We start from the raw sequence: 17,199 nt of genomic DNA on the forward strand, positions 1-17,199 counted from the left end.
GGGAAAACATTTAATCACAGAGGGCAGGGGCTGGGGGCCATGACCCGGTCCAGATCAGCGCCCCCGCCCGGAAGGCCCACTGGGGGTGTGCTGGGAATGTCACTGCAGCTTCTGCAGTCAGCGGTCACCACCCGGTAACCAGGTGCCAGAATTGAGCTGATGCTGCCATAAGGAGACTGGAAGTGGCTTCTCCCGGTCCATTTCGGTCTGGGCCTCAGCTTAAAACTCCTCCCGCAAGGGTCCATCTGGAGAGAACTGTTAGCACAGGCTTTAAGCTTAAATACAGTTGAGATGATTTATCAAAAGCAGGTCCATGTGGCCATTACTGTCCTTCAGCTGGACTTATTATAAACGTAATTAAACATAAATATATTTATATACATAATATTAAATATATATGCCATCTTAAATGACATATAATTATAAAATTTAAAAATATATTAAAGCAACGTGAAAATATTTTCAACAAATCCAAAATTGGATACCACAGGACTATTATTTCTTTCTTTCTTTTTTTTTTTTAAAAAGGCATGTTTTATTTATTTATTTGTTTGTTTATACATGCACTGGGTACAGTCAGAAGCGCGGGAGGGTGAGAGAATTCACCAGAGCCAGAGCGGGGAGCAGAGCAGGCAGAAGGACCGAAGGACACTGCTGAGGGGAGCAGCGGGCGGCAGGAGAGGTCTGCGCGCCATGGGGGACCCTCCTCTGGTGGCCGGGGAGCAGCCGGGGATCGAACCGGCGCCGCAGAGGCCGCGGGCAGCTTCGCAACCCAGCACTCAACCGCTGCGCCACCGGGCAGGCCCAGGACTATTATTTCAAGTGTTCACTTTGCTGGAGAAATCTGAATGTAAAGGCAAAAACAGCATGCTCTGCACGGGTGGATTGTGGAATATTTAAATATAGAAAATCAGGGTAAAGCAGGGAGAGGGTGTGTGGAAGTTTTCTATTTAAGGTTCAGTAATATTCTGTGAAGTCAGAAACATTTTAATTGGAACAGAATCTGAGGGCTGCATCGTACAATGGGTGCAGCAATCACTGATTGAAGTGGTTATAGTAATGTTTGTGTACCTGTGACAGCACCAGGATATACAAATACAGAGTAACAGAGCCAGAGAGAGAAATAGTAATACAAGAAGCAGGAAATTGTGTCATCCACTGTGAAATGGGAAGATCATCCAGACATGGAATCGAAAAGGACACGATGGACTTGACTTACACTTTAGACCATGGGCTCAGTAGTTCCTCAATAGCTCAATGGTTCCTCCAAACACAGGAGACATAGTCCGTGATCAATCACCTATTAGTTCCACCACCATGTTTTAATACATTGAAGACAACTGAAGTCATACCCTGTTCTTTTCCTACACGGGATACAAAACTAGATCACTGACTGCAGGAGAGTCAGAGAAGTCAGAGAGAGTGGGGATGAGCCCCCCCCCCACAAACAGTGGGTAGAAGGGAGACAAGTGTAAGTGAAGATCCAACATGCTACAAGTGGGGTCTCAGCTCTCTGTTCAGGAGGCGTGTTCACAGTCACAGGCCCCTACATTAAGAAGAGAACATCTCAAACCACCTAACGTGATGTCTCAAGGAACTAAAAAGAAACAAGAGCCCAGTGTCAGATCACTAGGCAGACAGAACAGGACCAGCGAGAGAGGAAAGGACAGAGACGAAGAAGATACCGGAAAAGTCAACAGAACTGAGAGTTAGATTTTTTGGAAAGCTAAGTATTCACTTCCTACTTACCGCTTGCCCGGCAGAGTGATCCAGTCCTTGGCCTCCAGCGCCCAGAACTTCACCTGCTCACAGGCACCTGAGCGCCGTCCTTAGCACAACCTGCTCTTCTCTCTCCATCTCCAAATGAGACATTCGCTCTGTGTGGTTGACGGCACCGTATTTTCTCTCTTCCCCACACATGGGGGAGGCAGGAAGTATTCTCCACAGGAATGTAGATGCCCAGTCCCCAGTGTCTGCCTCAGGGAGGTGGTGGGACCGTCACCTCCCAACCATGCCCCATGTTAACAGGAGGAGCAGAGACCCATCCCGCCCCCTCTCCTGTGCATTACATAGCACCAGCATCCCTGGCGCTCCAAGGTCATCAAGTCCACGTGGGCCCACCCATCACTTCCCATGGAGAACAACCATTCTTGGGAAAGGAGAGGGCATGCTAAGCCCCACATCCGCTCTGGCCTGATGACCCAGCTCTGCTTCTGCTGGAACACCTGCCCAAGACCTCTTGATCCACTGTCTTCCCATCTTTTTAGGGCTTTGTAACCCCTGCTTATAATTTCCAACAACAATATTCATGATTGCTGTAGAAATAGAACTTTAAGGAATGCTTTCAGCATAGACCAGAACTTAATGGGCCTGCGTGAGGGGACGTATATTGGGAGGAAAGACTGTGAATTGGCAACATCCCCCACTGACCCCGATGACATGGATGCAGAGAACTGCTGTCCTAGCCATGGGGGTGACCCAGAGGAGCCCAGGAATAAGTCCTCTCATCCAGGGACCGTGACCTCTTTGGCTCCCTCATTGCATAGCACTTCTGTGTCTCTCGGAGAGGGCTTTTGAGATCTGTCAAAAATCTGGGAGTGGATGCCCGGGTTAGGCACAAACACAGCAAGTCGTGTCATTCCTGGGGACAGTACAGACTGCAGTGCCCACTGAACCACCCTCATGCTACCGCTTATGCAACAAGGCATCCGCAAATGCCAGTGAGGGTTTTGGAGGGACCCTAGTGGTCTGCTGTCACATCCCTACCTGCATGTTGGACACAGAGTATAGCGTGATATTTCACCGGTATGCAGAGTGGGGAGGCTGAATCAACATGGCTTCTCATCTTCCATTGTGTGGGGAATCAGGAGGGAGGGAGGCACACCTGCGGGCTCAGAAAATCCGAGGACAAAACATAGGCATTCTCGGGTCCCTGAGGATCGCCAGGAGGGCGCAGAGAGTGGGGAAACATGACTCCAGGACATCAGAGACCTGTACTAGCAACAGAGGGGTGTCTAAGGAGATAGTCATGTAGAACACAATGCTAGAATTCAGCAGGTAGAAGCTGACAAACATGACCATGAGCATCAGGACGGTGCGGGTAGCTCTGGTATCAGGGGGACACCCCCGGCTGGCCCTGGGGGTGCGGAGATGCCGCACCCTCTGCTGGTGTCTGTGCAGGAGGAGGGCCATGGAGATGCTGGCCCAGCCCATGAGGCCGAGGAAGATGGCGTCCGGCACCAACCACAGGACCACCACAGCAGCGCTGGAGCCTGATCCCGAGCAGAACCAGGAACCCCGAGACTCAGAGCCATTGCCTACGCTCCGTGGACCAGTGACTTTCACAGGAACGTAGGCATTGATGAGGACACCGAGCAGCCAGCAGGTGCTGCAGGAAGGACCCAGGGCCTTGGGGAACACTTCCGGGAGCACCGTCCACCCCAGTCTTCCAGGGCTGAGAGTGAAGAGCTGGGAGGTGCTCAGGAGGCAGGTGGAGCACAGCGTGGTGCTCCGGGCCGCCCTGTGAATAAAGCCGAAAAACTTACACCCAAGGGAGGACAGGGGCCGCCTGGGCACGAAAGCTGCCATTGTGTTTGAGATCCCAGTGGAAAGAAGAACCAAGATGTTGGCCACAGCCATGTGGGAGAGAATCGTGTTGGGGAGCTTCTGCCTGCATCCTGAAATGATTGGGGAGACATTTTGCAAGAAGAGGAGGATGTTGGCTGGGGTCCCCACCCCCATCAATAAAAGACAAGTGATCGGTATGGTCAGTTCTCCCGCGATTTGGTGGTGCTGTTTCTGGAAGGACTTGGAGAGAGCCTCAGCGGGGTTGAAGTGGGTGCGGGCTCTGCTGGCATCCTTGTTCCTCATCCTTGTGCAACAATCTCGGCCATCTGTCCCTGCAAAGGCAGCCACTGTCGTGTCCCCAGAGGAGCTGAGCCTGGGGAGCACATCACTGACCCCAGTTTCATACCCAACATCTTTTTTTGTATTGACTCGTTTCTCCTCAATTTCTCACTGCCCAGCATTGTGGATATGTAAGCTCAGGAGACACGCTGCCCCTGCAGAGCCACCCGCTGTGGGGCCACATGTGGACAGACGTGTCTCTGGTGTGCTGAGGCGCCCAGACCAGCCCCTGCTGGGCAGACAAGGGTGCACAGCCTTGCCAACAGAGGCAGAGGGGGGTGAAGGGACTCTTTATTCAGGGGCTCCTTATCTAGCAGGGAGTCAGCTCTGGCAAAGGAAAATCAAGCCTCTAGGCACAGCACCCCCCACCCCCGGACAACAAATCTGGGCTCCCATCTACCCGCTGATGAGGTATCAGGGGTGATGGGCAGAACCTCACCTAGAGGAGCAGGTTCACCCCTGAAATTAGGTGCACAGGCACTTATCAGCCCTGTGAGAAAGCATTAATGTCACAAAGTGGAGAGAGTATTCGGCAACTAATCAGGACTCCTGGTACCAGTGCTCACCGGGATAAAGAGTGCAAGGCAGCTGTGATGAGGAAATTCACAGAGCCCCAGAAACACAGAGGGTGATGCAGGGACCTCGGGAATCATATCATCGAGCAGAGGCTTTCCGCAATGACTGAAGTGAAAAAATAACAAATTCTGGAGTGAAAGTATCACTTTGAGAGAGAAGTTACTAAGCAGCGTTGAAGCAGCAGTTCACATGGAAGAGCGAGCACATGAACACCAGGACGGGACTGTAGGGAACACTGTGGAGAGCAGAACAGTAGCCCATCGAGGACATGACCGTCAGAACTTCCTGCCCTTGGGGCTGTATCTGGACACCCAGGCCCAGAATCTAAGCGAACACAATAACTTAATGTGAAAGGACCTTCAGTAGTGCCTCCCTGGTGGCGCAGGGGTTTAAAATGTAACCTGTAAAGCTGTCCGCAGCCAGTGCAGCACCAGTTCCATCCCCTGGTCAGCCAGGGAGATACCCACATGGTGCAGCAGACCTCTCCTGTCTTGCCTGCAACTCCCCTCAGCGGTGCGTTTCGCCCAGTCTGCCTCTTCTCCCTGCTCTCTCTCTGCTGAATCCTCTCACCACCACCGCACAGACACCACTGGCCTGTACCCCAGGTCTTATATGAATAAATGAATAAATCCTTTTTTAAAAAAATAGAAGACCTTCAATAAATGAGGTAATACAAGGGTCAGCAGAGGGCAAGAAAGAATTTTCGAGCAAGCCTTGGTAAAACAACTGTGACCTCCAAGGTGCCTCCACAGGCTTCTGGGATGTAGAAGGAAAGTATGTAGCAACCAATGCACACGGTAGGACATTTTTAAAATTTCATATAGGGCCTCCCCTGGTGGTGCAGCCGTTGAGCGCCCTGCTGCGAAGCTGCCCACAGCCTCTGCAGCCGTGGTTCGATCTGCGGCCACCGGCGAGGGTCCCACATGGCACGCAGACCTCTCCTGCCGCGCCCACTGCTCCCTCAGCAGTGTAGTTCATTGGTGCCACTCTGTTCCCAGCTCTGGCTCCGGTGAATTCTCTCACACTCCTGTTTTCAGGGGTGAACACCCTCTGTAGCCAGTGCTTGTATAATAAATAAATAAATCTTAAAAAAATAAGTTCCATATATATGATATATCATGGATAGAGAGAGGAGAACAAACTAAGCCCAAAGGAAGCAAAAGGAAGTGAGTGGAAATATGCGGCAGAAATGAGTGAAGTAGAGGTGAGGACAACATGGAAATGCAACGGGTAAACTGAGGTCTGGGACTTCAAAAGAGCAAGAAACGTGGACAGATCTCTCGCCAGAATAACAACGAGAGAGGAGATGCAAAGAAATGCAGTCAGAAGTGAAAGGGGCACCGCCCTCGCTCTGCAGAAAAACAAAATCCTAAGACACCACCTTGAAGGGGACCAGCCAGGAGCAGCACAGCCGACAGGACGTGGACACATTCTAGAAACGCACAACACACCAGACGCTTCAGGAAGACAGAGGAAATCGAAACAGCTGATAAAGTGAAGAGATTCAGTCTCTCATCACAAACCTCTGAAAGCAGAGAATCCAGATTCTTGCAAAACATAAAGAATTAACACTTCCTGCAACTCTTACAACATACGGAGAAAGAGCAAAACTTCCAAGCTGGTGTTTGAAGCCAGCTCTACCTTGATGCGAAACCTGGTTGGGACACACAGGAGGAGCCAACCGTGTCCAGCGTCTGGTGGGCAGACGGGCAACACGCTCACAGACACGAGGACACACCCTCAAGGGCACGTTAAAAGGATTTAGCACCGTGACCCACCAGGGTCCATGCTTGAGACACAAGCGCTCAGGACATGCTGGCCAGCGAGGTGCCCGGGTACTAATGCTGGGAAGCCACAGGGTCGCTTAGGACAGGCAGAAAAGGCTGTCCCAGTCCCAGCCTCCTCTCGTGATCGAAGAAACAGCAGCCCCAGAGACTGGGCATAAGAGGAACGTAACTCAACATGGTGAGCACCCGCATTCCAGGGGCTGCTCAGCGGAGAGGCTCCACGCACCTGCTCTAATGCCCACCATGGGACAGGACTCCCTCGTGCCCCAGAACACAGGGTGCCAGCTGGGTGCGGGCAAGACTAAGAGACACGGGACAGCCAATCGATAAAGCAAAACTAAAAGGATGGGATGGTTTGATAGAGAAATATCCAAAGAGTCACCAGAAAACTGCTGGAATCAATGAAGCCAGTTGTCAGGCTGTGACGGGAACACAAATAGTCACTTTCCCCCCATGAAACATCTGAAGGAGAAAGGAAGAAACTGCCCCGTTCACGTGAATATCAACAGAGCAAACACTTGGAGTGAATCCAGCTCCAGCCTGCTGAGTCCTGCACAACCCAGGCTGAGCCTTCCCCCCTCCCGGAGACCCCCAACAGGGCACAGGGGAGCACTCACCTGGCCAGGTGCCCTCCCAGCACTGTGCAGGGAGAGCTCAGCAGGCCTGGCCTGTTATAGAGACAGTGATCCCTGCCCTGCCCTCCCCACAGACACCCTGTCAGCACGTCACCTGCCTGAAGACGCACTGTCTGCGTGGAGAGTCTGAGAGGATCCGGGGTGTCTCACCCCAGTCCCTCTCCATCAGTCACCTCGACTCACAGGGGACAGCTCTGGGCAATTACTGGGGCCACCTAATGAGCAGCTGAGCACAGAAAGTTTCCCATGTTCCCTGTGGGAGGAACTAAGTTCAGAATCAAAGTGTAATCAAGGGGGAATAAACATCAAGGCTGCGCCAGGGTCCTTCACACCTGGCCCGGATGGGGACACACATATCCCGATAGTCGTCCCCAGAGTCCTGGGGTTTCCAGCTCAGGCTGACGCTGTGTCGGTGCAAACTGAAGCTGTCCCTGGGATCTGGCGTCTCCCTTGGATTAAATTGCTCTCGTGCCTTTGGCCCCAATCTTGCATCCTGGAGTGGATGGCGATGGCAGGTCAGACTTATATTGCGAGGGGGTCTGGGTTAAGCACTACTCAGGCTCTCGGAAAGGAAAGTGTCGTCGAGTCTTTCAGGTCCAGCTCCAAATCCAAACCAGGTCACATCTGCCCATGACCCCAGAGAGACCCAGTGATCCTCAGATGGGTTAGGCTGGCCGGAGGTAGCGCAGAGTGAGGTTCAAGTAGAAACCAAGTGGGAACTTCCCCATGGCAGCCCCATGCTCGATGGCCCTAAGTGCCCTTTACCAGGGAGGGATAGCACCGTCTCCAGGGGTGAAGGACGTCATGATCACGGGAAACACCTGAAGGATTTTCATCGTGCCCGCCAATGACATTTAACATGAGGGGGGCAACTCTGGCAGGTGTTGGTGGGAGTGTGACCAGCATAAAGATGGGGAAGGTGACAAGATCAGTGAAGATTCAGGGGTGTTAGCGGACTCTGGGGTGGAATATTATTCAGTCTTGAAAAGGGAAGAAAATCCTTCCCGGTCAACCTCATGGGTGAAGCTGGGGGCCTTGTCCTGCCTGAGATAGCTCAGTCTCGGGGACAGACCCCACATGTGGAGGCCTCTGAAAACATCAGGTGTGCAGAGGTGGAGAGAGAACATGGTGCTGCCCAGGGCCAGGAGGGGCCCGTGAGGATGGGGTGAGCCCTAGAGTGGTGTACTCGCCAGAATGCGCATAAACACTTCCAGGTGCTGTGAGGACCTCAAGGCTGTTCTCATCAGCAACGAGAAGCTGAAACCTTGAGACTGGGCAAAACACAGGGACACTGGTGCCTGCTTCCCTGCTTGGGGGACATGACTGTCTCAAGAGCGGGGAAAGCTGTCGGGCAGGTGGGGCTAAAGGGGAGCAGTTTACAAGCAGGTGTGGATGGACCCGTGATGGGGCTCAGCCCCGGGGATGTGGAGGCTGGGTGGTTCTTCCCTCTGCTGGGCGTGTCCCCTCCCTGCTCACTCTGGGGTCTGCCATGACCTTGTCCCTTCTCCATCCACGAGCTGCCCGGGGTTGCCCAGGGTCCAGGGCACATGGGCCGTAGTGGAGACGCGCCACTCGGGTCTCTGAACTCTCCACGCAGACCAGTGTGTCTGGTCATCTGATGGAGCACACCCTGCAGAATGACCTCTTCTCGCTCAGATGTATGTTTCTCCTGTTTTCACACCAGGAGTTATGAAATTGTATATTGTACCCTGCGTGTTATGGCGCTGGGGTTGTGACCTCAGGCTGCTCGCTCACGGTGTGCTGCCCAAGTGATTGTGGGATGACACTCAGGCGTGTGTGCTCTCTGCCAGGTCCTCTGTCCCCCACAGGTGAAATACCCAAACTACGTTGCAGTACTTAGAGAGAAGTACATTCAATGGCTGAACACTTTGGAAAGGTAACTTAATTCTCTTAAAGGACATCTTATCCTGCACGAGCCGGCAGTTGAAGGGCCACGAGTCCTGGCCCTTCTGAGGCAGACCTGATGCCGTTGTGGTTAGATGTGGTTAGATGTGGTTGTCATCACGACATCTATCTCCACTTTCACTGTGTCTGCTTTCTGAGTTGCTCAGGTTCCTTCTCCAAAAGCATCTCCAAAGCTCCACTTAGGCCTCTACAGCAGCCTTCGATAATTCAGTGAGATGTTCTCCAAATGTGGCTACACAGTTAATGTTTTATTTTCAAATATGTAGAAACGCCTCTATCATAATGAATATGGGCCGCTTTGTTGCCTTGACAATACACAACTCATGCTCATTAGCCTGAAATAGAAGTGCATGTGTCTCTTTTTAACATTGAAATTTTCAGTGGACTTTGTTATAGAGAAGTTGTAAATTCACAACCGAATGGAGAGTCAGGTGCAGCGATGTCCCACTTAGCCCCAGCCCTACACCCGACCCCGGTTATCCGGCCTGGTTACAAATGGTCGTTCCATTCTCCTCGCGTGTTCTCCGTGGCTGCCACTGCTCGAGTGAGAATTTATGATAAATGCAATATGGACATGCAAGTCTGTCGCTCCCCAAACCAGCTGGAAAAGTCCCCACTGGTGGGACTGGTCACAGCTTCCACGTATGGAATGCAGGATTAGACGTTCAACTCTTTTGTGAAGTTTCTTTTTTATTCTGTTGAGTTTGATATTTTGGCTTTGACTCGTTCTGAATTTAAAGAAAGCTGATGTGATCCTGCTCTTTGTCCAGTCATTTCTCCCCCTCATTCCTGTCGTTGCGTCCTGGGGTCCCATTCCCAGGGCAGATTGTGCAGGGGAAGGGCGGCAGGTCCATCCAGAGAGGGACAAGGGAGCCGACATTCTTGGGGTGGGGGGAAGCGGCTGTCATCACTTGTGGGTCCTGAGGACACTCTCGGGATCTAGGGTGGGTCAGATGAGCTTCAAAAGGGCTGTTCTCAGACCAGAAGACCTGGGGCCTGAATCAGGGTTTGTGGAATTTAATCCAAGGGAGACGCCAGATCCCAGGGCCAGCTTCAGTTTGCACCGACACAGCGTCCGCCTGAGCTGGACACCCCGGGACTGTGGGGACGGCCATCGGGACCTGCGTGTCCCTGTCGGGGACGGGTGTGAAGGACCCCGGCGCGGCCTTGATGCTCATTTTCCCTTGGATTTCACATTGATTCTGAACTTAGTTCCTCCCGCAGGGAACGTGGGAAACTTTCTGTGCTCAGCTGCTCATTAGGTGGCCCCAGTCATTGCCCAGGCTGTTCCCTGTGAGCCGATGTGCCTGACGGTGAGCGACTTGGGTGAGACCCCCCAGATCCTCTCAGACTCTCCACGCAGACACTGTGTCTACAGGCAGGTGACATGATGACGGGGTGTCTGTGGAGAGGGCAGGGCAGGGATCACTCTCCCTATACCAGCCCCAGCCCTCGGGCTCTCGAGCAGTGGGCGGAGAGGAGGGCGCGGGTTCAGACAGGTCCCTCTGAGATGCTCCACAGGAAGCATGGACCCCATGTCTCCCAGGGAGCTTGCAGGTCCCTGCGTGGCGCCGTTTGTGTCTCAGCAGGTGGATAGGGCCGCGCCCTGCCCTGTGTGTCTTTGGCTTTGTGGCGTTTGGGTTGAATTTCGGCTCATTGGTTGAGTTTGATGTCTCTCTCAGCCCCCACATTCCCCCCGAGCCCAACGTCCCTGAGCTTCCCTCTGCGGCCGTGGGCATCTGGGGTCGGGTCAGGGAGTCTCAGCGCCGCTGTGGTGTGGGGTGTGGGTGTTGCTGGCGGGTCCGCCTCACTGTCCGCGTTTTCTCCGCCTCCCCAGGCCCGTGTGTTGAGTGACATCTGCTCCCTCTGCGCCCTGGGGTCCTTCCTGAGTGCCAGTCGGCTTCCGGGCCAGCTTTTATCCTGGTCCGTCCGCCCGTCCCGTGGCCGGGTCTTGGGCAGTGCCCTGTGGTGTTGCTGCGGTTTGCAGGACAATTTGTAATCAGGAAGGAGACGCACCCCTTTCGTTAGCCTTGACTCCTCCTGCCCTCTAGCATGTTCTGTGGTTTCATCCAAAATTTAGATCGTTTCTGCTGTTGTTGAGAAGAAGGTCGTTTTTATGAGAGTGGCGATGGCAGAGCACGGGCACGTTCATGGTCTGACACCTTCTGACCTGTGTGCCTGGGCGTCTTCCTGCTCATGGGTCCCACGTCATGTCTTTCGGCCATGTCTTCGTCCTCAGGGGTGAGCCGTGCCAGCGTCGTCCTGTGGTCAGTGCCTGATGCCGTCTTCATCGGCCTCAAGCTGGGCCAGCATCTCCGTGGCCCTCCTCCTGTGCAGACACCAGCAGAGGGTGCGGCACCTCCACAACCCCAGGTCTGACCAGGGGTTCGCACCGCACCAGGGCCACCCTCACCATCCTCAGGGCATCTTTGTCAGCTTCCGCATGCTGATCACTGCTTTTGTGTTATCGTGGCTGCCTTACACACTAGTCTGAGGTTGATACAGGTGTCCAGTTCCCTACTCTCTGCCCCTTCCTCATGGACCTCGGGGCCTCCAGACGGCGAGGGCTCTGCTCCTGAACTCTTAGGAATGGGCTCAGCATCACACCATCCCGTTTCCTCACCATTTTCCCTGTACCTTTTTGTTGCATCCATGTGCATCCATGGAGGACTGTGCGTGAACACCTGCATCATCCTCACAGAATTCAGGTGTCCCTTCATCCCTGTACCGCTGACCTGCTTCACTCCCAGCGCCTTCCCTTCATCCCTGATGAATGTTTATTGTCTGAGAGCGTGGTTTAGATGAGTCCGTTCATGAATGTGCTTGCATTCCGCAGAGAGTAAGATCATACAGTGATTTTCTTCATGTGACTTTCTGTAATGAGACCTGTGGGCCAGTTCTGTTCATTAGTTGCCGATGTCAGGGTTTTACCAGCTTCACAGCGACGTAGTAGTCGCCCGAGTGTTGTGTCCCGTCTTCTTTATCTGTCCATCGGGTGTGAGGACCTGGTTGTTTCTCACTCTGGGCTACTGCAGGGCCCTGCAGGGAACCTGGTGGCGCTCCAGGGTGTCTGCATTTGTGTGTTCATGTCCCTCATATTTTCAGCAATGGTCGCTGGCTCTCCCGGCAATTCTATTCTTAGCACAACGCAGCCTTTCCCAGCTTTTTCCGTGACAGTCCCTCCCTTTCTGTTCCCGCCAAAAATGTTTGAGGGTCTCTGCACATCATCGATAACTCCCCTTCCTGGACTTTTGTCACAGCCCACCTCACAGCATATTAAATCTTAGGCGATAATAGGGCATAATCTTCTGAGAAGTTACTTCTGGAGAAGCCCCCCCCGTTGGCCTCGCCCCATCTTTGACCCGCCCACATGGTCCAAGTGACCAGCTTTTGAGTAAAACCGTCTGTTACCACATGGAACAGTTTCCACAAAGGTCCAGCCACTGAACTACTGCTGGAAGCAGATTTCACTCATACACACAGAATTTCCTCTCAACGCATGCCAGTTTTTCAACAGCAAATCTACAAGTAACTTACACAAATATATTAAAAAAACAAAAATTACACTTGGCCTTACGGTGGCCAGTCCCACGGAAGCCACCTTCCCCCTCGGTAGACTAAGTGTAGACGCTCCATCTCCTGGCTCACTCACCAACTGTATTGCAAGCAGGGGGAGGGACACCCCACAACCCCGAAACAAGCCGTCTCTAAATAGCTTCTGCCACCTGCTGTATCAAGACAAAACATAGTCTAGGTCAAAGACCTTCAGTGGAAGGAACGTTAATGCATCTGTGTGCAGTAAGGAAGGACTAAGAATGCGTGTCCACATGAAGCACCGGACGTGGCCTGTAGCCTCGTGGGTAAGGCCCAGCCTAGTGGGGCTAGACCAGAGCAGATGCCTGTGACCTGAACGTCCGCCCCAAGTCTGCAGCATCTTCCGGTGGGTCCCACAGAAAAGGGAGGTAGGGCCAGGCGAGTTGGAGGAAAAGACCAAACCCGATGGAGATGAAGGCTGCCCCTGTCACCTCCGCACGAGCCTCACGCCACGTCTGTGTCACGTGTCTTCTTCCAGGCCCCCGAGTCCCAGGTCTAGAAGCAAGTGCAGCTTCTTCCCAGGTCTTTGTGCCTCGTGTCTCCTCGGGGCTCCTCCATCTTCTTTTCTCCCCAGCCTCCTCTCCAGGCACCTCCTCCCTGCTCAGCGCCACACTTGCCTGGGGGGGGCAAGGAACATGGACTCTCCCCTTTCCCTGGGGACCCCCCTGTGACCCCTGGAATTGAGTCTGGGGAGCAGCCCCTTGGGCAGTGAGAGTTTCTTGTTTGGAGGGACAAGAGGACAGGGTCAGGCCCTGCCCCCGCCCCGCCCAGCACACACCTGAGCCTCTGAGCAAGTGTCCCAGTGGGTGGGGGTGTCCCGGGGGGGGGGACGCGGCCAGACATGCCTGCGCCCTCAGACGCGTCCCTGCGGTCGGTGACAGTGACGGGTCTGTGGGGAGGGCAGCAGGCCCGACCCTATAACTGGGCGCCCACGGCTCCCCCCACACTGCTCGGGAGCGACGTGGCCAGGCGAGGGGCGGTCGAGGGGAAGGGGCTCCGCCCAGGGGGCTCGGCTGCCTTTGTGCAGGGCCTGGCGCCCCAGGGCCCGACCACACCCCTCTCTGCTGGTGCGGGCGGTGGGTGCCGGCCAGGCAGTTACAGGCAGCCCCGATATAAAACGGGTGGCCTGGCCCTGGGTCCTCACCCGCGGGCTTCAAAGGGTCTTATTAACACTCCACGGCAGGCGCGCCCGGAAGGTTAGGAAGAGGCGGATTTCCCGGGGACGGGGATGAGGGAATGTCCAACGCGGGGAGACAAGAGGGAGATAAAGGCCTAAGGGCGTCCTCCCCGACCCGCCGACCCGGAGCCCCCCGGGAGCTGGTGAAGGGCCAAGAGCCGAGAGCGGCCCGAGGCCCTCGTGTCTGGTTTTCTGCCAAACCCGGCAGCTTCGCCCCACCCTCGGCTCCCAGCCCCCTCCCGTGGGTGACGGTGGGATTGTCATTGGCGGGGTCCTGACGGCCTGGTCTGGAGGGGGGTGGAGACCCCGGGCCTGTGTGGAATGAGCTCGGGACATCTTCTCCCCCTAACAGGACCAGGGCCCCGACCCGGGCTCTCCACACCCCTGGGCCTGGGGCCCGGCCAGGAGAAAGGAGGTCCGGGGCCCTTGGGGTGGGGGCCCAGCAGCCCATCCCTGGGTGGGGACCGGGCGCTGGGATGGTGCTTGCAGGGGAGACCTGCCCTCAACTGTCTGTGGCTTCGGGGTCTCCTCTGAGAACTTCGGGGTCTCCCTGTCAGGGCGGTCTGGCATCCAGGCTCAGGGAGCAGAAGCCCCTGCCCTGCGCCCCACACGGGGACCCTTGGGGGGATGGGAGGAGGGTCAGGCCGGAGCTGGGGTGTCCTGTCATGCAGGGGAGACCCTCAGCTGCTCGGGCGGGGCCAGGGCTGTGGTCCCCGAGCCTTTCTCTTATTTCTCCCATAACTCCTGCTTCACGGGGGGCACGAGATACGACCCTCACTTTCTCACAGGAGCAGCTTGGGGTCCTGACCTCCGCCGTCCGTCCTGGGAGCCTGTGTCGGGGTCTGTGGTCTGTCTGTGTTCTCGGCCCAGCCTTGCCCTTGGCGCCTCCCCTACCTGAGGGTTTTGGAGGGGGGTGAGTGTTCTTGGGAGACAGGCTGGGGTTCGTGCATGGGGGGCAGGGGCCAGGAACCCTCAGCCTCCTGGTGCTGAGGGGTCTTCCCGGGTCCCTGCTGGCCTGGTAAGGCCCCGTACAATATAGGGGAGTCCACTGTGGATAGCGACACTCAGGAGCAGCCCCTCTGGGTTCAGGGCTGTGTCTCCTGGGACACATCCCACTGGGCTCCCCCGGGTGCCCACTGTGGCTGCTGGGGTGGGGTACCCTAAACTGCCTGCATGATGAGGTCCCCTGTGCAGGGACCAGGACGCATTGGCCCCACCCCTCTCAGGGTGGGTGACCAGACCCACCTGGAGCGGGGGAGCAGGCCTAGGTCCCCACCAGGGGTGCCCCAAGGAGGGAGGTGACAGGCTGTGTCGGGCTCATGGGCATGTGATGGGAAGAGCTTGGTTGTGGTCAGTGCACAATGAGGGGGTGGCCAGCACTCGGGGTGTGGCACGGAGAACGTGCTCCCTAGCCAGGACCCGGCCGTTGGCCCGTCCAGGCTGCCCTGGCAGGAGACCCTGGTGTCTGGGGGCGCAGCCTCGCCTCTGCATCCCCGTGAGGAGTGTCGGGGCATCTCTGGTCCACAGTCAGAATCTGCGACTCTGAGCTTCTGTCTGGGGTTTCAGCTTCGGCTGCTGCTGACCCGGCGCGCGTGGCCTGTCCTGTGCTCACCCGAGCTCTGCCGAGTCTCCCTCTCTGTGTGTCGGTCTCTGGTCCCCAAGAGCGGGTCCAGGGTCAGGGACCTCACGTGCTGGGGGACTCGGGATAGAAACAATATCAGGAGTGACGTGAGAAGGTGACATACAGCTGGCGTCCCCTCCCCGGAGGGAAACCACAGCTCAGGGAACCCCGCTCCAGGACATGCCCTGTACCTGGGAGGTCCTCATGCCGGGGTCCCCTGTGCCTGCCCTCTCCCCGTCTCTCCAGAGCCCTGCCCTGGGCCCCGCAGGAGCACAGGCCCTGACGTGGCTCTTCCTCCTCCAGGCGGGCATGGGGACGCTGGCCAGTACTGTCTGCTTTGTCTATGACATTCCCATTGTTTGTGGGCCCCGGCAGACGCCCCCCAGCACCGTGCTCCCCACCTCGCCGTGGCCAACGTCTTGGTTCTCCTCTGCACCAGTGTTCCGCACCTGATGGCCGCCTTGGTGTCCAGGACGCCCCTGTCCACGCTTGCATGCAAATTGGTAACCTTTCTTCACAGGACGGCCCGGAGCACCACGCTGTGCTCCACCTGCCTCCTGAGCACCTCCCAGCTCCTCACCCTGAGCCCTGGGAGACCGGGGTGGACGGTGCTCTGGCGGGACTCCACAAGGCCCTGGGTCCTTCCTGCTGCACCTGCTGGCTGCTCAGTGCATTCATCAACGTCTCCATCCCTGTCACAGTCAGTGGTCCAGGGAATATGAGCAATGGCTCTGAGCTCCAGGGGAGGTGGTTCTGCTCGTCCTTAGGCCACAATGCCGCCGTCCTGGTCCTGTGTTTGGTGCCGGATGTCGTCTTCATCATCCTCAAGGGCAGGGCCAGTGTCCCCATGGCCCTCCTCCTGCGCAGACACCAGCAGAGGGTGTGGCATTTCCACACCCCCAGGGATGGCCAGGGGTGCCCCCCAGAGAGCAGGGCCACCCGCACCATCCTCAGGCTGACGGTCACCTTCGACAGCTTCTACCTGCTGAATTCTATGCTCACCTTTTACATGTCTGCCTTCAGAGGCACCCGCCTGTCCCGGAGGCCGCTCTGCCCAGACAGGATATGGCCTGTGGGTGATGCAGGTGTCAAACCTCCTGCTGTCCTGTTTTCCTCTGCCCCTTCCTGATGAGCCTCAGGGGTTCCAGACAGGGAAGGCTCTGCTCCTGAGCTGTTAGGTGAAGCCTCAGCTTCGACAGTCGCCCATTTCCTAACCATTTCCTGTACCCGCGTGTCCCATCCGTGCAGTGTTGGTTTACACACTGTGGAGGGCTGGGCATAAACCCCTGCATCATCTTCACAGAATTCGGGTGTCCCGTCATGCTGTGTCAGTGCTCTGCTTCTCCGCGCCCGCTTCCCTTCTGGTGGCCACTATTGTGTGTCTGTTGTCTGAGGGGATGTTTTCAGTTATTTAGCCCATGTATGTGCTCGCACTCCACGTAAGGTGAAATCATACGGTGTTTCTCTCCACCTGACGTTTTGTACTGAGCACCTATTTTCTATTTTATCCATTCATTGTATATGTGGGGGTCTTACCATCTTCCCGACTGCGTAGTATTCCACCAGTCACGCACGTCATCTTCTTCAGCTGCCCATCTGTTGCTGAGGACCTGGTTCTTTCTCACTCTGGGCTACTGCAGGGGACCTGGTGGCGCTTGTGTGTCAGAATTTGTCTTTTCATGGCCTTCAGATTTTCACCCTCCTGTGCCTGTGTCCTCCGGCAATTCTATTCTAACTCTTCCCGACATTGCCTGTGATGGCCACAACCATTGCCTTTCGTGACAGCAATGTTTGAGGGGCCTCTGCACATCATCCACTCCTCTGCTGTAGGTGCCCCCACCCCATCCCGGGCATGACCGCGTCTGCAGGGAGCGATGGTGAGCTCCTTCCGCCTGCGGGTCGGCTTCTGTGTCTCCTTGGAGAGCGCTTTGCTCAGATTCAGATTCAGGCCCCACTTTTTGATTCTTTTGCTTGATT

The 17,199-nt window shown here is 55.7% G+C and overlaps 1 protein-coding gene across 1 annotated transcript; it reads right to left on the reverse strand.

Moving 5' to 3' along the window:
• Positions 1-2,892: 2,892 nt before the first annotated feature.
• On the reverse strand, positions 2,893-3,870 carry LOC311186144 (vomeronasal type-1 receptor 4-like; the record flags this gene model as incomplete). Its single annotated transcript, XM_084257030.1, has 1 exon — positions 2,893-3,870. The coding sequence occupies one exon, from the start codon at positions 3,868-3,870 to the stop codon at positions 2,893-2,895; it is 978 nt and encodes a 325-aa protein (XP_084113156.1).
• Positions 3,871-17,199: the final 13,329 nt, after the last annotated feature.

Source organism: Talpa europaea (genome assembly GCF_964194135.1).
Source record: "Talpa europaea genome assembly, chromosome: 16".
Classification (NCBI taxonomy): Eukaryota; Metazoa; Chordata; class Mammalia; order Eulipotyphla; family Talpidae; genus Talpa; species Talpa europaea.